We start from the raw sequence: 17,590 nt of genomic DNA, 5'->3' as shown, positions 1-17,590 counted from the left end.
GAAAGTTTGAGTTTTGAGTTGGAACCCTGGGAAGTCAGCACACAGCAGAGCAGAGCAGCTGAGCCTGGAGAGAATGAGCCCCAGGACGGGAGGAACCAGGGAGCCTGAGCCTCGCAGGTGTCGGCAGCCACCTTGCTCCAACACGTGGAAACAGACTTTGCTGAGGGAAGTAATTCATGCTTTATGGCCTGGTATCTGTAAGCTCCTACCCCAAATAAATACCCTTTATAAAAACCAACAGATTTCTGGTATTTTGCATCAGCACCCCTTTGGCTGACTAATATGATTATTTTCTTCAGACGTGTGCAGTATTTTTCTTATTAAATGTTTTCAATGGTATTTTATAATTTTTGTAGCCATTATTAGTGGGATATTTTCCTCATTTCATTTCTTTTGCTCTTGCTGATAAAGAAGAAAGCAGTTGAGTTTTGTATATTTATCCTGAGTCCAGGCACTTTGTCAAATTCTGTTATTGCTATAATATTTGGTCTCTTAACGTTTCCAGGCATAGTCATATCATATGACCATAAAGATAATTTCATCTCTTTTCCCCCAATATTTAGTTCACGTATACATTTTTTAATTGTATCATTTAAAACATCTATTGAGTGTGCAGATGTAGCTCAGTGGTTATGTGCCTGCCTCCCATGTGTAAAGACCCTGGTACCTCCTTTTTTTGTTAATTTTTTTTATTTTTTAAGATTTATTTATTTCCCCCCATCCCCTCCTCCCACCCTGCTGATTTTGCTGTCTCTGTTGTCTTCTCTTCTCATTTTCTCTCTCTAGGATTCACTGGGATTTGATCCTGGGGACCTCCGAAGTGGAGAGAGGTTCCCTGTCACTTGTGCCACCTCAGTTCCTGGTTTCTGCTGCACTTCACCTTCACTCTCCCTTGTCTCTCTTTTGATGCGTCGTCATCTTGCTGTGTGGCTCACTTGTGCAGGGCACTGACTCACCACACGGGCACTTGTGTGGGCACTGGCTCACTACACAGGCACTCATGCAGGCACGCTTTCTCTTCTTTTTAACCAGGAGGCCCCAGGGATAGAACCCAGGTCCTCCCATATGGTAGGTGGAAGCTCTATCACCTGAACCACATCCACTTCCCTTTTTAAAAATTTTTAAAACATTTATTCCTCCCTACCCTCTCACTGTGTCTGTTTGTTGTGTGGTCATCTTCCTTTTATTTTTTTAGGAGGCACCAGGAACTGAACACAGGGCCTCTCCTAATCACTTGAGCCACCTCCACTCCCTGCCCTATTGTCTCTCATTATGTTTTCCTCTTTGTGCCTCTTGTTGCATCAGCTCGCCATGCCAACCCATCATGTCAGTTTCCTGTCTTCTCTTATTTAGGAGTCACCAGGAACTGAATCCAGGACCTCCTTAAAAAAGAAAAATAAAATCTTTTGAAGTGTTAGAAGTGGTGGTAGTTGCCACCCTCTCCTGTTCCTGGTTTGATAGAAACGGCTTCTGTGTGTTGTTGTGCTTAATTTTGGGAGCTAGTTTTTAAAACCATCGTGTTTATGTAGTTCTCTTTGATATGAATTTCCTTTGAATTTTTATTAGGAATGGCTGCTGAATTTTATAAAGTATCTTTTTTTTCTTGTCTAGTAATTCTTAGATTTTAAATTAATCAGTTTCCTGATGTTGGTCCATTTCTTTGACTTATTTGACTAACTTTCCTTTGATGACAATGTGCAATTCTTTTTTTAAAGATTTATTTTATTTCTCTCCCCTTCCCCCCGTTATCCGCTTTCTGTGTCCATTCTCTGTGTGTTCTTCTGCATCCGCTTGCATTATCCAGTAGCACTGGGAAACTACGTCTCTTCTTTATTTTTTCTTTGCTGCGTCATCTTGCTGAGCCAGCTCTCCGTGTGTGGCGCCACTCCTGGGCAGGCTGCGCTTTTTCAGGTGGGGCGGCGCTCCTTATGTTGCCCGCTCCTTGCGCACGGCAGTTCTGCGTGTGGGCGCGCTCGCCACGCGGGTCAGCAGGTCCTGGGGCTCGGGGAGGGGCTACACTGAAGCCGGAACTGACCCGGGCAAGAAACCCGAGGGCAGTAGGGCACGAGGATTTTGTGCCAAATGACAAATGACAAGGCTGGTCAAGGCTGGGCCAGAGAAGCCGAGTCACTCCAAGCCCTCAGGCAATCCAAGGTAGTGGCCTGAGGCAGAGGTTTTTTCTGAGACCATTTTTAATAGACTCTGTCCACACTCGCCGTGTCCGTGAAGGTGCTTTGAAATTTTTCAGTAGCTGGCCCTCACTGCTTAGAAAAATAACGAACCACTCGCTGAGGAAGTGACCCTCTGCCGCCACGCTCCCCGGAGGGGGCTACACCGAGTGCCACTGAGAAGCCCGGGGGGGCCTCAGTCCAGCCTCCCCGTGCCTGCCAAAGTGAATTTTTTTAAAAAACATTTATTTATTACACACACACATACACATACCGTTGTCTGCTCTGTGTCCATTTGCTGTGTGTTCTTCTGTGTCTGCTTGTCTTCTCATTAGGCGGCTCTGGGAACTGATCCTGGGACCTTCCGGAGTGGGAGAGAGGTGCTCAGTCTCTAGCGCCACCTCAGCTCCCTGTTCTGCTACGTCTTATTGTCTCTCCTGTCTCTTGTTGCATCATCTTGCTGCACCAGCTCTCTGCGTCAGCCAGCACTCCTGCGAGGGGCGGCGTCCCACACAGGGCAGCACTCTTGCGTGGGGCTGCATTCCCACATGGGCCGGCACTCTGCGTGGGCCAGCTCGCCCTCACCGGGAGGCCCTGGGCATCGAACCCTGGGCCTCCTATATGGTAGACGGGAGCCCACTTGGTTGAGCCATATCCGGTTCCCCCAAAGTGAATTTAGTTCCTGTCACACAGACAGTTCTTAGGGAGACCAGCATTCTTGGTGTGACATGGTAACATCAAGCAGTTCTGACTTATAGTGGGAGGCCGGGTAAGCCTGCCCACTGCCCCCAGAGGCAGTGTCGACGTGGAGGACCAGGGCTCTGGGGCACAGTAGGTTCTTCTGCGCCCAGCACCGCTGGCACCAGCCAGGCGGCCTGGCGGGCGCGGGCTAATCAGGGTCTCTAAGCTGCCCTCCAGCCTGAAATTCGGGGTGGCCACACCACAGGCCAAAAGTGGATTAATAGCTGGGTTCCATGGACAAAATACGGAATATTGTGAAATTTCAGAAAGTCACAGGAGAGTGGGCCCACGTCCTTTCCTTTGGGCAAGCTGTCATGCCTTCGCTGCTGTTGCTGTGCTGAGGTGTGTTCTATTCCAGGGTGCTCTGCGCGCTCCCCGCAGCGGTGGCAGCTCCTCCGAGCCTGTGCGCCTCGAGCCCCCACCACCGTACAGCCACGAGGTGAAAGCCTCCCAGCGCCACTTAGGAGGGGCTGGCCGGAACTCGGGCAGCGCCAGCAAGCGCAGCCCCACGGCTGCCGCAGGTGCCCGACCCAGGCTGGTCCAGTGCGCTTCAGGTAGGGGAGGGCAGGCCATGGGCGGGGTGGGTTTTTGCTTCGTGGGTGGCTTGCTCACTCATGTGTGTGTGATTTAAAATAGGCAAGTCAGAAGCACTGGCTGTCTTCCTGCAGAAACTGAAATCTGAAGGCCAGCGAGTGCTGATTTTATCTCAGATGATTTTAATTTTGGATATTTTAGAGCTGTTTTTGAACTTCCACTTTCTAACATTCATCAGAATTGACGAATATGCCAACTATGAACAGTATTCTTAACATATTCTACTGTCCTGCATCTCATACTTTCATATATGGGTTTTGACTTCAGCAAACTTGGCATTTAGAAAAATTTGCTAAAGTTACTGCTAATCCTTCACATCGACAAATACAATTTAAAAAATCATCCAAAACTTTTATATCAACCTTGATTTTATGACTTACGAAATTTTCTAAACAGTGTTTCAAAAGCAGTTGAAATTATATCTGTCTACTGTTACTTGCTACCTACAGGTTTGTGACTTTTATGTAATATTCAGAAATTTTCCCTTCTATCATTACATGTCTGTCTTTATCCTTAATTTATACCTTGTCTAATATTAATATTGCCACCTCTGCTTTTTTTGTTTGCATTTGCCCATAATCTCTTTGCCAGTGCAACCTTTCTTTACTTAGATTTATGTGTTTCTTGAAAATAGTTTGTAACAGGTGTTAAAAGATAATTTTGAAAATTGTGAAATGACTGTCATACAACTATAAAATGAACATATGTCAAAGATTTTATTTAACTCATTAATTAATGGGGGAACTAATAAAGTATTTAAATTGGTCCAAATGAAAATTTGAAGACATATAGAGATGATCGGAAATGCTAAAATCAATCTCCTGATGAGGGCAAAACTGGTCCGAATCCATAGGTCAGTGCCTGCTTGGCATCACCTTTCCCACCAGGCGGACACAACTGCATCTCTACTGGCAAAACCCATTTGCCTCCAGATGGATGCAAATCATTTGCATTATGATCAGTTTTCAAACAACTGTTGTAAAAATAGCTCAGTCAAAGCCAAAGGAAGGAAGGCGCAAGATCCCGCAGAATCAAATAACCCAAAGTGTCCACGAAGGAATGCCCAGTGTCCCACCCATTTCTAAGTTTTTTTCCAAGCAACTCTGAGATATTTACGTATCATAAAATTCACTATTTTACAGTATACAATTCAGTGGTTGCTTTTTTAAAAACATATTTACAGAGTTTCCAACCATCACCCTTATCTAATTGTAGAATATTTTCATTAACCCAGAAAGAAACCCAGACTTATTGTCAGTCACTCTCTAATTCCCCTTTCCCCCATAGTAGGAAACCACCAAACCGCATCATCTGTGCATTTCGCTGTTCTGAACATTTCCTGTAAATGGAATCAGATGTGCGATCATGTGGGCTTTTGTGTCTGGCTTCTCTCACTCAGCCTCGCGTTTCAAGGTTCATCCACGATGCGGCAGGCAGCAGCATTTCCTTTCTATGGCTGGATAATACTCCATTGTGTGGGACTAGAGCACATTTTTTTATCCATTTACCAGGTGATGGACATTCTGGGTTGCTTCTACCTTTGGGCCATCATGAATGAAGCCGCTGCAAACATCTGTGCACGGGCTTCTATGTGGACGTGCACTTTCATTTCCCTTGGGTTTATTCGTAAGAGCAGGAGTGCTGGGTCACAGGGTGCACTGGTCAGCCAACTGGTCAGCCAACAGGTGCAGATGCAGCGTCCGAGAAGTCTGTGGGCTTTTATAAAGGGCATTTATCTGGGGTGGGGGCTCCCAGTCACAAGGCCCCAGAGAGTCCAACTCAGTTCCTTCCTCCCCACACTCTGCGCCGCGTGGAGCGAGGTGGCGGCGACGGCTGCGGGGGCCCAGCCTCCTCTTGCTCTCGAGGCCCCGTGGCCCCGGCTCCTTCCCGTCTCGGCCGTGGGCTGGCGCCGGGCTCGTCCTTCTTGCCGGGGCGCCCTTCTTCCTGGGCTCAGCTGCTCTCCTCTCTCCCTGAGGCCAGCTGTGGACTCTCAGGCCGTTTCCCTCCCTGGGCACTTTCTGTGCCTGAGTACCCGCTTCTGTGTGTCCTTCTCCATGTGTTTACTTTCCAGGGCTCCAGCGTCAAAACTCAAAACTTTCTCTTCCGCTGTGTTGTTTTCTCTATGAAACAATGTCCTACTGGTGTGGCCAAATCAAAGTTCTAATTTTAATTTAATCAAGTAAAAGTGAAACCTCTGAACTTAATACAAAGGGGAACACACCAGAGGAACAGACCAGTTCACAAACATCCAGTATCTGTTTTTGGAATGCATAAACAATGCCAAACTGCTACATATGGTAACTCTATGCTTAACATTTTGAGGAACTGCCAAATTGTTTTCCCAACACAGCTGCACCATTTTACATTCCCACCAACAATGTATGAGGATTCGTTTCCCTGAATTCTCAACAGTATTGATTATTGTGTCTCTCCTTTTTTAAATGGTAATTTTTTGTGGTTACATATATATAACAAAATCTGCCATTTTAGACAGTTTTTTCTTGGCAGTTCAGTGGCAATAATTTCAATTTTGTGCTACCATCACTACTACCCATTACCAAGACTTTATCCTAGCCCAGAACAGAAACTCTGTACCCACAAAGCCATGACTCCCCACCCCACCTGGTCCCCGGTCCCCGCTAATCTCCAACCTCTAATCTTTGTCTCTGAATTTGCATATTCTAGTTACTTCATATCAGTGAGATCACACAGTATTTGTCCTTTTGTGTCTGGATTATTTCACTCAGCGTAATTATTTCAGGGTTCCTCTCTGCTGTGGAATGTGTAAGAACGTAAGTCTGTACAGCTGTGTGACAGCAGACCACGTTTCTCCATCCACTCCTCCGTCGATGGGCGCTCCAGTCCAAGGCAGATGCTGTCAGAGCGGGTATAAAACGAGGCCCGCCATGTGCTGTCCACAAGATGTCGACTGTAAGCAGCAACTGTTTGGAAGTATACGGCTGGAAATGGATAAACGCTACCTGGCTTCAACAGCTGCTTGAAAGCTTCTTTTGTCCAGAGACTGTGGAATCCACAGATCTACCCCAAGTGTGTAATCAGTGGCTTCTAGTATAATCACAGCAATCTGCGTACATCACCACAAAAATTTTAGAACAATTTCATTACTCAAAAAAAGAAAAACTCCATACTGCTTGCAGTCCTTCCCCTGCCCTACATAATCACTAATCTAATTTGATCTTTATAAATTGATTTGTATTTACATTTTATATAAATGGAGTCATACAATATGTGGTACTTTGTGTCTGGTTCTTTCACTTAGCATAATAGTTTTGTTTAATAGTAACATCTTGTAGTATTATCATGCATTTGTTCAGTTTCAAAGTAAGATGGTATTTATGCACTTTTACCCATATTCATATTTCATGTGCAGTTTTATTATGCTATACAGCCCCATATTATATTTTTTGGCTTTCCTTTTAGCAACACACATGACCTTAGACTTTCCCTTTAAACCAATTTCATACCCACAAAGTAGTACTGCTAGTTACAAAATTATATTGGGCTTTCACCTTTTCTTTTCATTCAGCACGCATCCTTTTTATCAGTTCTGCACAAGTTAACCCTCAGCTTTCCATATTCTGAGCTCATTCTATTTTCTGGTGACCCATATGCAAGTTAGGAGCTCCATGAGATTACGCAACATGTTCAGTTCTCAGCAGCACAGTCATACAGCGTGTGTCCTTTTGTGTCTGGCTTGCTTCAAGCAACATAGTGTCTACAGGTTCATCCACTTTGCCATTTGCTTCACTACTTCTTACCGCTGCCTAATATTTCATTGTGTGAACACACCACAGTTTTATCTTTTCATCCGTTGACGGACGCCTGGGTTGTTTCCAGCTTTTGGAAATTGTGAATAATGCCGCTCTGAACATGGGTGTGCGGGTGTCTGTTCGTGCCACTGCTCTCAGTTCCTCTGGCTGTGTTCCCAGTAGTGGTGTTGCCATGTGGCAAGTCTATATTGCTTCTTTAGGAACTGCCAAGCAGTCCTCCACAGTGGCTGTGCCATTCTTCATTCCCACCAGCAGTGGGTAAGTGTTCCTATCTCTCCACATCCTCTCCAACACCTGTAGTTCTCTGTCTTTTTAATAGTGGCCATTCTGAGAACTATGAAATGATATATTGTAGCATTGATTTGCATTTCCTAATCACTAGTGATGTTGAACATTTTTCATGTGTGTGTGTTTTTTTTTTGCCATTTGTATTTCTTCTCTGGACAAATGTCTACTGATGACTTTTGCCCATTTTTAAATTGGGTCATTTGTCATTTTATTATTGAATTGTAGCATCTTTTTATATATCAAGGATTTTAAACCTTTATCAGATATGTGATCTCCAAGTATTTTTTCCCATTGACTTGGCTGCTTTTTCACACTTGTGACAAAGCCCACTGAGGTGCAGTGTTTAATTTTGAGGCGGTCCCATTTATTTTTTCTCTTGTTGCTCATGCTTTGGGTATAAGGTCCAAGAAACCACCACCCACCACAAGTTCTTTTAAGATGTTTTCCTACATTTTCTTCTAGTAGTAGTAGTAGGACCCTGGCTTTTATATTTAGGTTTTTGATCCAGTTTGAGTTGATTCTTATATAGGGAGTGAGATAAGGGTCCTTTTAAGTTCTTTTGGTTATGGATATCCAGTTCTCCTAGGACCATCTGTTGAAGAGGTTGTTTTGTCCCATTAACATGGACTTGGTAGGTTTGTCAAAAACCTTTTGGCTATAGAGGTGAGGTTTTATTTCTGGACTCTCAATTCTATTCCATGGATCCATGTGTCCATCTTTATGCCAATACCATGCTGTTCTGACCACTGTTAGCTTTGTAATATGTTTCAAGGTCAGACACTGAAATTCCTCCCATATGGCTCTTCTTTTTTAGAATGCTTTTGGCCCTATTTGGATGAACTTTCCCTTCCAAAGGAATTTGGTAATTTTCTATTTTTGTAAGATAGGTTTTTAGAATCTTGATAGGTATTCCATTGAATCTGTAAATCACTTTGGACAGGATTGATGTCTTCACAATATTAGTGTTGCAATCCATGAACACAGAATGTCTTTTCATTTGTTTTGCTCTTCATTGATTTCTTTGAGCATTGTTTTGTAGTCTTCTGAATATAGGTCCTGTACTTCCTTGGTTAAATTGATTCCTAGGTATCTGAGTCTTTTTGTTGCTATTGTAAATGGAGTTTTGTTCCTGATTTCCTCAGATTGTCCCATACTACTGGACAGAAACATGACTGATTTGTGTGTGTTGATCTTGTATCCTGCCACTTTGCTGAACTCATTTATTAGCTCAAGTAGCTTTATTGTGGACATTTAAAAATAAATATAGGATCATGTCATCCATAAGAAGAGTTGTACTTCCCCCTTTCCTATTTGGATGACTTTATTTTTTCTTGTCTAATTGCCTTAGCTAGAACTTCTAGCACAGTGCTGTGTAACAGCGGTGACAGCAGGAACCCTCGTCCCATTCTCTCAGAGGGAAAGCTTTCAACTTTTCTCAATTGAGTATGATGCTGGTTGTGGGTTTTTTATACACGCCTTTTATTATAGAGGAATTTTCCTATCTTTCAAATGGTTTATCAAGAAAGAATGCTGGAGGGAAGCAGACTTGGCTCAACGGATAGAGCATCTGCCTACTACATGGGAGGTCCAAGGTTCAAACCCAGGGCCTCCTGACCTGTGTGATGAGCTGGCCCATGCGCAGTGCTGATGCGCACGAGTACCGTGCCACGCAGGGGTGTCCCCCGCATAGAAGAGCCCCATATGCAAGGAGTGCACCCCATAAGGAGAGCCGCCTAGCGCAAAAGAAAGTTCAGCCTGGCCAGGAATGGTGCCGCGCACATGGGAGAACTGATGCAGCAAGATGACACAACAAAAAGAGACACAGATTCCCAGTGCTGCTGACAAGAATAGAAGTGGACACAGAAGAACACAAAAGACACAGATTCCCAGTGCTGCTGACAAGAATAGAAGTGGACACAGAAGAACACACAGTGAATGGACAAAGAGAACAGACAACTGGGGTAGGGGGGGCGGGGGGAGGAAGGGGAGAGAAATAAAAATAAAAATCTTTAAAAGAATGCTGGATTTTGTTAAGTGCTTTTTTCTGCATCAATTGAGGTGATCACGTGTTTTTTTTTTCCTTTGTTAGTGTTGACTGATTTTCTTATGTTGAACCACCTTTGCATACCAGGAATAAATCCCACTTGGTCTTGATGTGTAAGTTTTTTGATTGCTGTTGGATTCCATTTGCAAGTATTGTATTGAGAATTTTTGCACCTATGATCATTAGAGATTGGTCTGTAATTTCCTTTTTTTTTTTTTTTTTTTTGTAGTGTCTTTGTCTGGCTTTGGTGATGTTGGCTTCATAAAATGTATTGGGCAATATTCCCTCCTCCTCAATTTTTTTGGAAGAGTTTAACCTAGAATGGTGGTAATTCTTCTGTAAATGCTTGTTAGAATTCACCTGTGAAGCCACCTGGTCCTGTACTTTTCTTTGTTGGGAGATTTTTGATGACTGATTTAATATCTTTAAACGTGAGCGGTTTGTTATGTTCTTAAGTCTTTTTGTATAATGGGAAGCGGATGTGGCTCAGCTGATAAAGAGTGTCCACTTACCATATGGAGGGTCCACGGTTCAATCCCCAGGGCCTCCTGACCCGTGTGGTGAGCTGGCCCACGCGCAGTGCTGCTGCGCACAAGGAGTGCCGTGCCATGCAGGGGTGTCCCCACATAGGGGAGCCCCACATGCAAGGAGTGCGACCCACAAGGAGAGCCACCCCACGTGAAATAACTGCAGCCTGCCCAGTAGTGGTGCCCCACACATAGCTGATGCAGCAAGATGACGCAACAAAAAGGAGTTTCCCAGTGCCACCGGATAATGCAAGCAGATGCAGAAAAACACAGCAAATGGACACAGAGAACAGACAATGGGGAGAGAGGGGGGAGAAATAAATCTTTAAAAAAATTTTTTTTGTATCATCGGTGTAGGCTGTTGGTGCATTTCTAGGACTTTGCCTGTTTCTTCTAGGTTGTCTGGTTTGTTAGCATGCAGTTTCTCATAATATACTCTTATCCTTTTTATTTCTGCGGAGTCAGTCATAGCTTCCCCCTTTTCTGATTTAATTTATTTGCATCTTCACTCTTTTTTCTTTGTTAGCTGAGTAAAAAGTAGAGTCTTACAAACCAAACGTTTAATAGTACTGGCATTTCTATGACCCCATGTCCTTATCCTCACTGGAGAGCTTTGTTTCTTCATGTGGCTTTGAAACAGTGTCCTTTCTTTTCCACCTAAAGAACGTTCTTAGTATTTCTTGTAGGGCAGGTCTCATCGTGATCAGTATCGCTGAATACAGAACTCTTGGGTGACACCTTGTACTTTCAGTGCTTTATAGATACACAGGTGTCCTCCTGCCTTACTGCTCCCATGGTTTCCTGTTAAGTCTCCTTGAGGCTCCCTTCTCTGGGGCTTTCAGAACATTCTTATCTTTGGGATCTGGAAGTTCGGTTTTAACATGCTGTGGTACAGGTCTATTGGGTTTATCTGGTTTGGAGTTCACTGAGCATCTTGCATTTGTTTATTCACATCTTTCAAATCTGGGAAGTTATTAGCTGTTGAACGCCTCTGGGCAGTCTGGAGTAGTTGTGCTCTTCAGCTCTGCCGGTTCCTTTTCATAATCTCTCTCTCAGTAGCCCGTGTTCACCTCCTTCCTCTAGCTCTACGTCCACGCTCTCCTTTTGCTCGCTGAGCATGTTTAGACCATTTTTAAAAGTCTTGGGTCTGTCCCAGGCCCGCTCCTCCTCCCTGACGCTCTAAGGCCTTTAATCTTCTGATGTTCTGTAATCTTTTGCTGAAATCTGGACATGCTGATACTTTACATGTCATCGTTGGAGGCTAGAGGTGTCTGTTCCTTAAGCTTTCCTTGCATGCCAGGAGCCAGCCAGAGCGCGAAGGTAAAACAGGGCTTACCGCCCGGGGGCCATCCTTCCGGGCGAGCTCCCGGCCTAGTGTGGGGCTCCCTGGCCCTCTGTGAGTTGCGCCTCGTCTTGGGGACGCACATTTGGTCCCAGGAGTTTCCTCCTCCAGAAACAGTTCCTCATGGTCCTGGTACGACAGCCGCAGCGCGACCTACCCTGCCCCACCCCCTGCCTTCTGCGGAGCTCGGGAGCCGCCTTCACGCACGGCGAGCCCCTCAGTGCTCCCAGTGCACGCACGAGAGCCACACGGCCTCCAGAACCAGGACGAGGCCTGCGCTGGGAGCCGGGCCAGCTCTGTGCCAAGTCGGTGCGGGTGGAGGGTCGGCCAGGAGCCTCTGGCTTCTCAGCGGCTTCTGTCTTGCTTTGGCTGTGCCCCGTCTCTGCAGTCCTTTCACTGTTTTCTGGACCTTCCGCCAGTTCCCGCTGAGGGGACAGTTCCTTCCGCCACCTTTCCCTAGGCAGGTCCCTGTGCTGCTGGCCCAAGTCACCTCCGTGGTCTCTGTTCGCTCATCGCTGTACACCTCAGGCGTTTTTCCAGGTTTCTGCGTTTCAGATCGTCGTTCACCTTCTGTGGAGCGTCTCCCCGCACTGTACGCTCCTGCGGTTCTCTCCTGCTTTCTTGTGCATTTCATGAGTACTGGCTAGCATAAGATTCTTATTTAATATTTTTTCAGGTTATGGTTTTCTTACTGTTCCTCTAGGGCTTACAATACACACCTTTATCAGAATCCATGTCAGTTTTGTTACGTCTTTGGGATAATTTCCAGAGACTTTAAATGGTTCTTTTCTAATCAACTCTGACCAGCAGCGTGCGGCTGCGGAGCCGACCCGGGGCCCCACTGCCACCAGAGGCAGGTCCAGTCCACGGGCCACCTGAGGCCCCGGGGGAGGCCGTTTACTTGGTAATTCTGGGACCTGCTGGCCCGTGCTCTCCCTGCAGTGCTCCCCACATCTGGGGAGACTGGTTTTAGAAACCCTGTGCATTCTTATGTCCTGAGCAAACTGAGAGCAGGATCTCACGTCATTTTAAAATACATGACCCTCTTTCTGCCACACCCTCAAGCACCAGGTCCAGGCCCAGCCCCCAACACGGCAGCCCACGGCGGCCAGCAAGTGCCTGTGCAGCCCCAGCAGCAGACACAGCCCTGGTGGCTCAGCAAAAGTAACAGCCGCAAGTTGTGACAACCATCTCAGCAAAGCCACGGCCTCGGGGGGCCAAGCCCGGGCAGGTTCCAGCAGCCTGCGGCGCCCACAGCCAGCCAGCGACGGTGCAGGTGCGGCCGCCCACCGCCAGGCTGACGGCGTCACCGCCCAGCTGCGGCAGGGGACGTGGCCGGGGCCTGGTGCGCCGCTCTGCGCGCTCGGGTGTGGCAGGGCGCTCACCGCGGGAGAGCTCACCAGCACGGGCCTCCAAGCACAGGGCGCCCGCAGCCAGCCTGTAACAGCCGCGCCCCGTGTCTTGTCCTTGGGGCTCTTCTGTCCTGTGTGTAGCTCTGTACTAAATGCACACTTGTTTTGTGTAAAAACTTTGCATTTCTGTATCCCCAAGGAATTTCAATTGGTTTATAGTTGAGCCTTGGAGTTCTAGGCTGGGTATTTTTTTTACCATAAATGTGTCTTTCGCTCTTGCGAGGTGTCGTGTTCACTGGGATCGCCTGGCCTGTGGCTGGGGCAGTGAAGACAAGCCCTTCTCTTAGCTCAAGGCTCGCCGTGGGGCACTGAGAACGCGCGTTTTCTGCTGTCACAAGGCTGGTATCTATTCACAGGGATAAAAACTACATTTGTTGCTATTTTTTAAAAAGTTTGTTTTAATAGTACCAAACTTTTTGAAAACAAAAAGTCCTCTTACAGAAGTGGATGGGTATTCCCCGGGCTTGTTTTTTTTCCTTCACGTTCACAATTAAGAACTTTTCATGCTGTAAATTTCTTTTCTACCTGAGTAGTGACTGGTCATAAAGTGAATGATGACCCACAGCTATTTCCTTTTGATTTATGACCCCAGTCACAGTAGAAATCCAGGCCTGCTGAGGACAAGCAGCGTGTCCCATGGCGACCTTTCAGCTGCCTGACGGCCATGCCCAGTCTTGTCTTGGTGAAAGTTGACCTGCTCTCAGGCCCAGCTGCAGTGGTGCCAGGTGGCCGCCATTTCCCATGTTTGGGAAGAAGGCGTGGAAATGGCCGTTTCCAGCTTCTGCTCACAACGTAGCGTCCAAGAGCCCGAGGAGTCTCCCTGGGCTTACGCAGCCTGCAGTCCAGGCGTGGCTCCCCGCGTCCCCGCCGCTCACACGTAGGCTGCCCTCTGCTTTCGCTCCTCCTGCAAAGGGAGGGGTCAGAGGTCAGCCTCCCATGCCCTTCCTGGGTTCCCGCCTTAGGGACAAGCTCCACTCGGAGGTGCCGCCCCCACATCCCGGTCCGTCTTTGCGCCGAGCCTGCTGGGCAGGAGCGGCCCCCGGCCGGCCCGCTGCACCTTGACGGTCCTCTCCAGCTGCGCCAAGGCCGCCTCGTAGCGCGGCACCAGCAGCTGCAGGCCCTCGGGGGGGATCTCATGCCGCGCCAGCTCCCGCACGCCTGCTCCCATCACCATCCGGAGGAATTTCTGCTCCTGGGGGAAGGGGTGTGGGCTGGACTCTGGGGAGGGCCCCTGCCTCCCCACCCGGCCGCCCACCCGGCCGCCCACCGCAGAGGCCTCACCTGCACTTTCAGAAGCAGCGTGAAGGCCTGGCCAGCTCGGCCGGCTCGGGCCGTTCTTCCAACCCTGCAGTGAAAGGGCGTCTCGCGAGCCGAGGGCCGGGGACTGCCCTCCTGGCCACCCACCCCAACCGCACAGTGGGGTCTTGCTGAGGCTGCAGGAAGCCCTCCCCCTCACCGGTGCACGTAGGTCCTCAGGTACTGGGGGGCGTCGTAGTTGACCACGAGCTGCACGCCCGGCACGTCGATGCCACGGGCCATGGCGTCTGTGCTGACGAGGCTGTGCAGAACCAGGGAGGCGCTGCTGGTCCCGCCTGCGGGCAGCGCCAGCCCTGGGGCCCGGCCACGCGTGGGAATCCCAAGCCCTGCCTGCAGGCGCAGCCACGGCTGTGGGCCGAAGGGGCCCGCCCCTTCCCAGACACTCACAGCTGAATCTTGCCCTGTTCAAACTGCTTCAAGATGGCCTTCCTCTGGCCAGGCCCGCAGCGGGAGGAGAACTCGGCCACGGGCACACCGCCGAAGGCCTGCAGGAGCAGGAAGAGCCTGGCCGGAGAGATGCCAGGGCGGGCGGCACTAGCGCCAGGATGCCCGCCCGGCCTGGGCCTCACCTGTGGGAGTTCTCCCGCGAGTTGGTGAAGCAGAGGACCCTGGAGAGCTGCTGCTCCAGGACCAGGTGCAGGACGGCCAGCGGCTTGGAGCTGAGGCTGCAGGGCACGTAGCGGTGCTGCAGGGAGGGCGCAGGGTTGGCGCAGCCCGCAGCCCGTTCAGCCGCCCCTGCCCACCAGCCCCGTTCATCCAGCTCACCGAGAGCCCCGCGGGAAAAGCGTACTTCCCGCCCGAGTCGCCAGCCTCTTGGCTCTGGGTGCGCTCTGGTCCCCTCTGCCGGGGCCCCGAGGAGAAGAGCTGGGGCTGGTAGAGGCCGAGCTGCTGCAGCTTCTCCGGGTTCTGGGTCAGAGTGGCCGAGAAGAGCAGCTTCTGCAGGGGCATCTGGGGGCAGCAGGCGCTGAAAAGGGGGCAGCAGCCGGGTGACTCGCCAGCCCGGGCTAGACTCCAGACGGGACGAAGCCGGAGGACAGCAGAGACCAGCAAAGCAGCTGGGACCCAGGGGCCCTGCACCCACATCCCACAGTCACGCCACCAGGGCCCTCCGCAAGGGGCGCAGGGCCAGGTACCTGGCGGCGGTCACTGCCTGGGGCGGCCTCCTCTGCAGGGGCGCCCAGGGGCCCTCGGGGCCCTCGGCCCGGAACGCGGCGGCCACCACGCGCGGCAGCCAGGCCTGGTGTGCGCTGTCGATCATGCGGTCGGCCTCGTCGATGACCTGCGGGGAACGGCGTCTTGGCAGGGCTGGCGCGCGCCCCCTCTGCCCTCAGCCCAGGCGGGGCCGGCCGACGCACCAGAAAGCGGAGCTGCTGGAGGCTGAAGCCCGGGGTCTGGTCGATGTGGTCCACCAGGCGGCCAGGGGTGGCCACCACGATGTCGGCCAGGCAGCGGTAGCCGTCCACCCTGCAAACCAGAGTGACTCTTGATGAAGGCCCACGCCGCCTCGCCCGGCCTCAGCTTGGGCAGCGCTGACCCGCAACGTGGCCACGTCAGTCCAGCAGGCCTCCTGCCGGCCGGCAGAGCCCGAGACCCAGGGAACCCACGTGTTCTGGACGAGGCTCTCCTGCTCCTTGGCCAGTGACTTCTGTCCAGTGATCAGGGCAACGCGCAGAGGCGTGGCGTCTGTGTACACGTTGAAGACCTTGCTCACCTGGGAGGGAGGCAGTCAGCGGCCTGAGCCCTGGGCCCGAGGCAGCGAGACTGAGGTGCCGTCCTCCACCCAGGGCCACGTACCTGCTGGGCCAGCTCCTTAGTGGGCAGGACGACCAGAGCACGCACGTGGCACACGACTCGGTGCAGCAGGGTCTGGGGAGGGGCTGTGTCAGGACGTCTGACCCCGCCACACCCTGCCCGGGTCACCCCACACTCACCTGCACCACAGGAATGACGAAGGCCAGCGTCTTGCCACTGCCCGTTGGGGCCGAAACACAGAGGTCACGGGGGCGGTAGCCACCTCGCCCTACCAAAAACCCGCCGGCCGCGCTCTGCAGGAGGGTGGGAATCACTGCCGCCTGGACTGGAGAGAAGGCGGGCGGGTCAAGGCCACGGTGACCCGCTGCCAGACACTCCCCTGCCCGTGCGAGAGTCCCCAGGCGCCAGCAGAGCCCTGCGACGAGCGTCGGCGCCACGCATCTGTACGTGCCGGAACACGGCCGCACGGGGGCTGCGGGCAAGGCCACGGGGTGGAGGGGCCGCCCACCTGGGAAGTAGGACGAGATGCCCTGGGCCTGAAGCTTCCTCTGCAGCTCAGGGTGGACCTCGGGGACGTCCTGGATGGGGACGAGGTCTTCGGTGACATTCTGCCCCACACAGCTTGGCCGAGCCAACCAGGCTGGCAGGAAAGGCTGGGCCTGTCAGAAGAGAGGAGTCAGGTGATCGCCCCGAGCTGGCCAGGGCCAGGCGCACCTGCTCAGCAGGACAGGACACGAGGGCTGGACTGCCCGCTCGTCTCCTGCTTTGGCTCCCACCCCGCACGACCAAGAAACACGGGGCCTTCTCAGGGATCTTGAAGGCGTGCACCAGACGACGACAAAACCAGTGGGCCAGAGGAATCAGAAGAAAATTAGGAAGTATCTTGACGCAAAAGAAAATGTATGAAAATACAACATACCACAGCTTACGGGATGCTTAGAGACAACGCTGAGAGCAAAACTTACACCTCTCAATGCTGGGTTAAAAAAGAAGACTTCAAGTCAGAGGCCTCACCTCAAAACTGCAAGACTGAAAGAAAAGCAAACCAAACCCAAAGTAAGCGAAGGAAAGAAATAAAAACTAGAGTGGAGGCAAGTGAAATAGAGAATAAAAAAACAGAAAATTAACAAAACAAAAAGTTGATTTTCTGAAAAAAATTGATAAAAATTGACAAACCTTTAGCTACAATAACTGCAACAATAAAAAAAAAGAACACAACTAAAGTCAGAAAAGAAAAAGAGGACATTAGACATTATTATCTACTCCACTGAGCTAAACCAAGGCCTGCAGCAGCACTGAGGTTAGATAACCTAGAGGAAACAGAGACATTCTTAGAAACACCAACTGCACGGACTGAGCAGCAGCAGGAGACCGCGCAGACAGAGCACAGCCAAAACCTCCCCAGAGGGAATGGCCCAGGACCAGGGGCTTGACGGGGGATTCTGCCAAACGTTCCCAAGAAGAATGAACGCCAACCCTGCACGACCTCCTCAAAAAACTAAAGAGGAAGGAATACTCCCTGATGCATTCTAGGAGGCCAGTATCATCCTCAAACAAACAAGAACAGTACAAACCAGTATCTCCAATGAATACAGGTGCAAAGAATCCTCAACA

The 17,590-nt window shown here is 50.2% G+C and overlaps 1 protein-coding gene across 2 annotated transcripts in view; it reads right to left on the bottom strand.

Moving 5' to 3' along the window:
• Positions 1–9,826: 9,826 nt before the first annotated feature.
• Positions 9,827–17,590, bottom strand: part of DDX51 (DEAD-box helicase 51) — a 39,870-nt gene continuing 32,106 nt past the window's right edge. The window contains exons 3-15 of one of the 2 annotated variants that reach the window (XM_058281184.2): positions 16,485–16,635; positions 16,156–16,301; positions 16,019–16,090; positions 15,829–15,935; positions 15,580–15,688; positions 15,358–15,503; positions 14,990–15,188; positions 14,794–14,909; positions 14,612–14,728; positions 14,364–14,465; positions 14,189–14,252; positions 13,965–14,099; positions 9,827–13,811 (exon numbers count right to left, since the gene is read on the bottom strand). In XM_058281184.2, coding sequence (XP_058137167.1) covers positions 13,779–13,811; positions 13,965–14,099; positions 14,189–14,252; positions 14,364–14,465; positions 14,612–14,728; positions 14,794–14,909; positions 14,990–15,188; positions 15,358–15,503; positions 15,580–15,688; positions 15,829–15,935; positions 16,019–16,090; positions 16,156–16,301; positions 16,485–16,635 — 1,497 coding nt within the window. In that variant the 3' untranslated portion in view covers positions 9,827–13,778. Of the gene's footprint in view, positions 13,812–13,964; positions 14,100–14,188; positions 14,253–14,362; positions 14,466–14,611; positions 14,729–14,793; positions 14,910–14,989; positions 15,189–15,357; positions 15,504–15,579; positions 15,689–15,828; positions 15,936–16,018; positions 16,091–16,155; positions 16,302–16,484; positions 16,636–17,590 lie in introns of those variants that run through there. The other variant, XM_058281185.2, reaches the window with a different exon arrangement.

Source organism: Dasypus novemcinctus, chromosome 19 (assembly GCF_030445035.2).
Source record: "Dasypus novemcinctus isolate mDasNov1 chromosome 19, mDasNov1.1.hap2, whole genome shotgun sequence".
Classification (NCBI taxonomy): domain Eukaryota; kingdom Metazoa; phylum Chordata; class Mammalia; order Cingulata; family Dasypodidae; genus Dasypus; species Dasypus novemcinctus.
The sequence above is the reverse complement of the archived record's forward strand: the minus strand, read 5'-3'. Positions and strand labels throughout refer to the sequence as shown.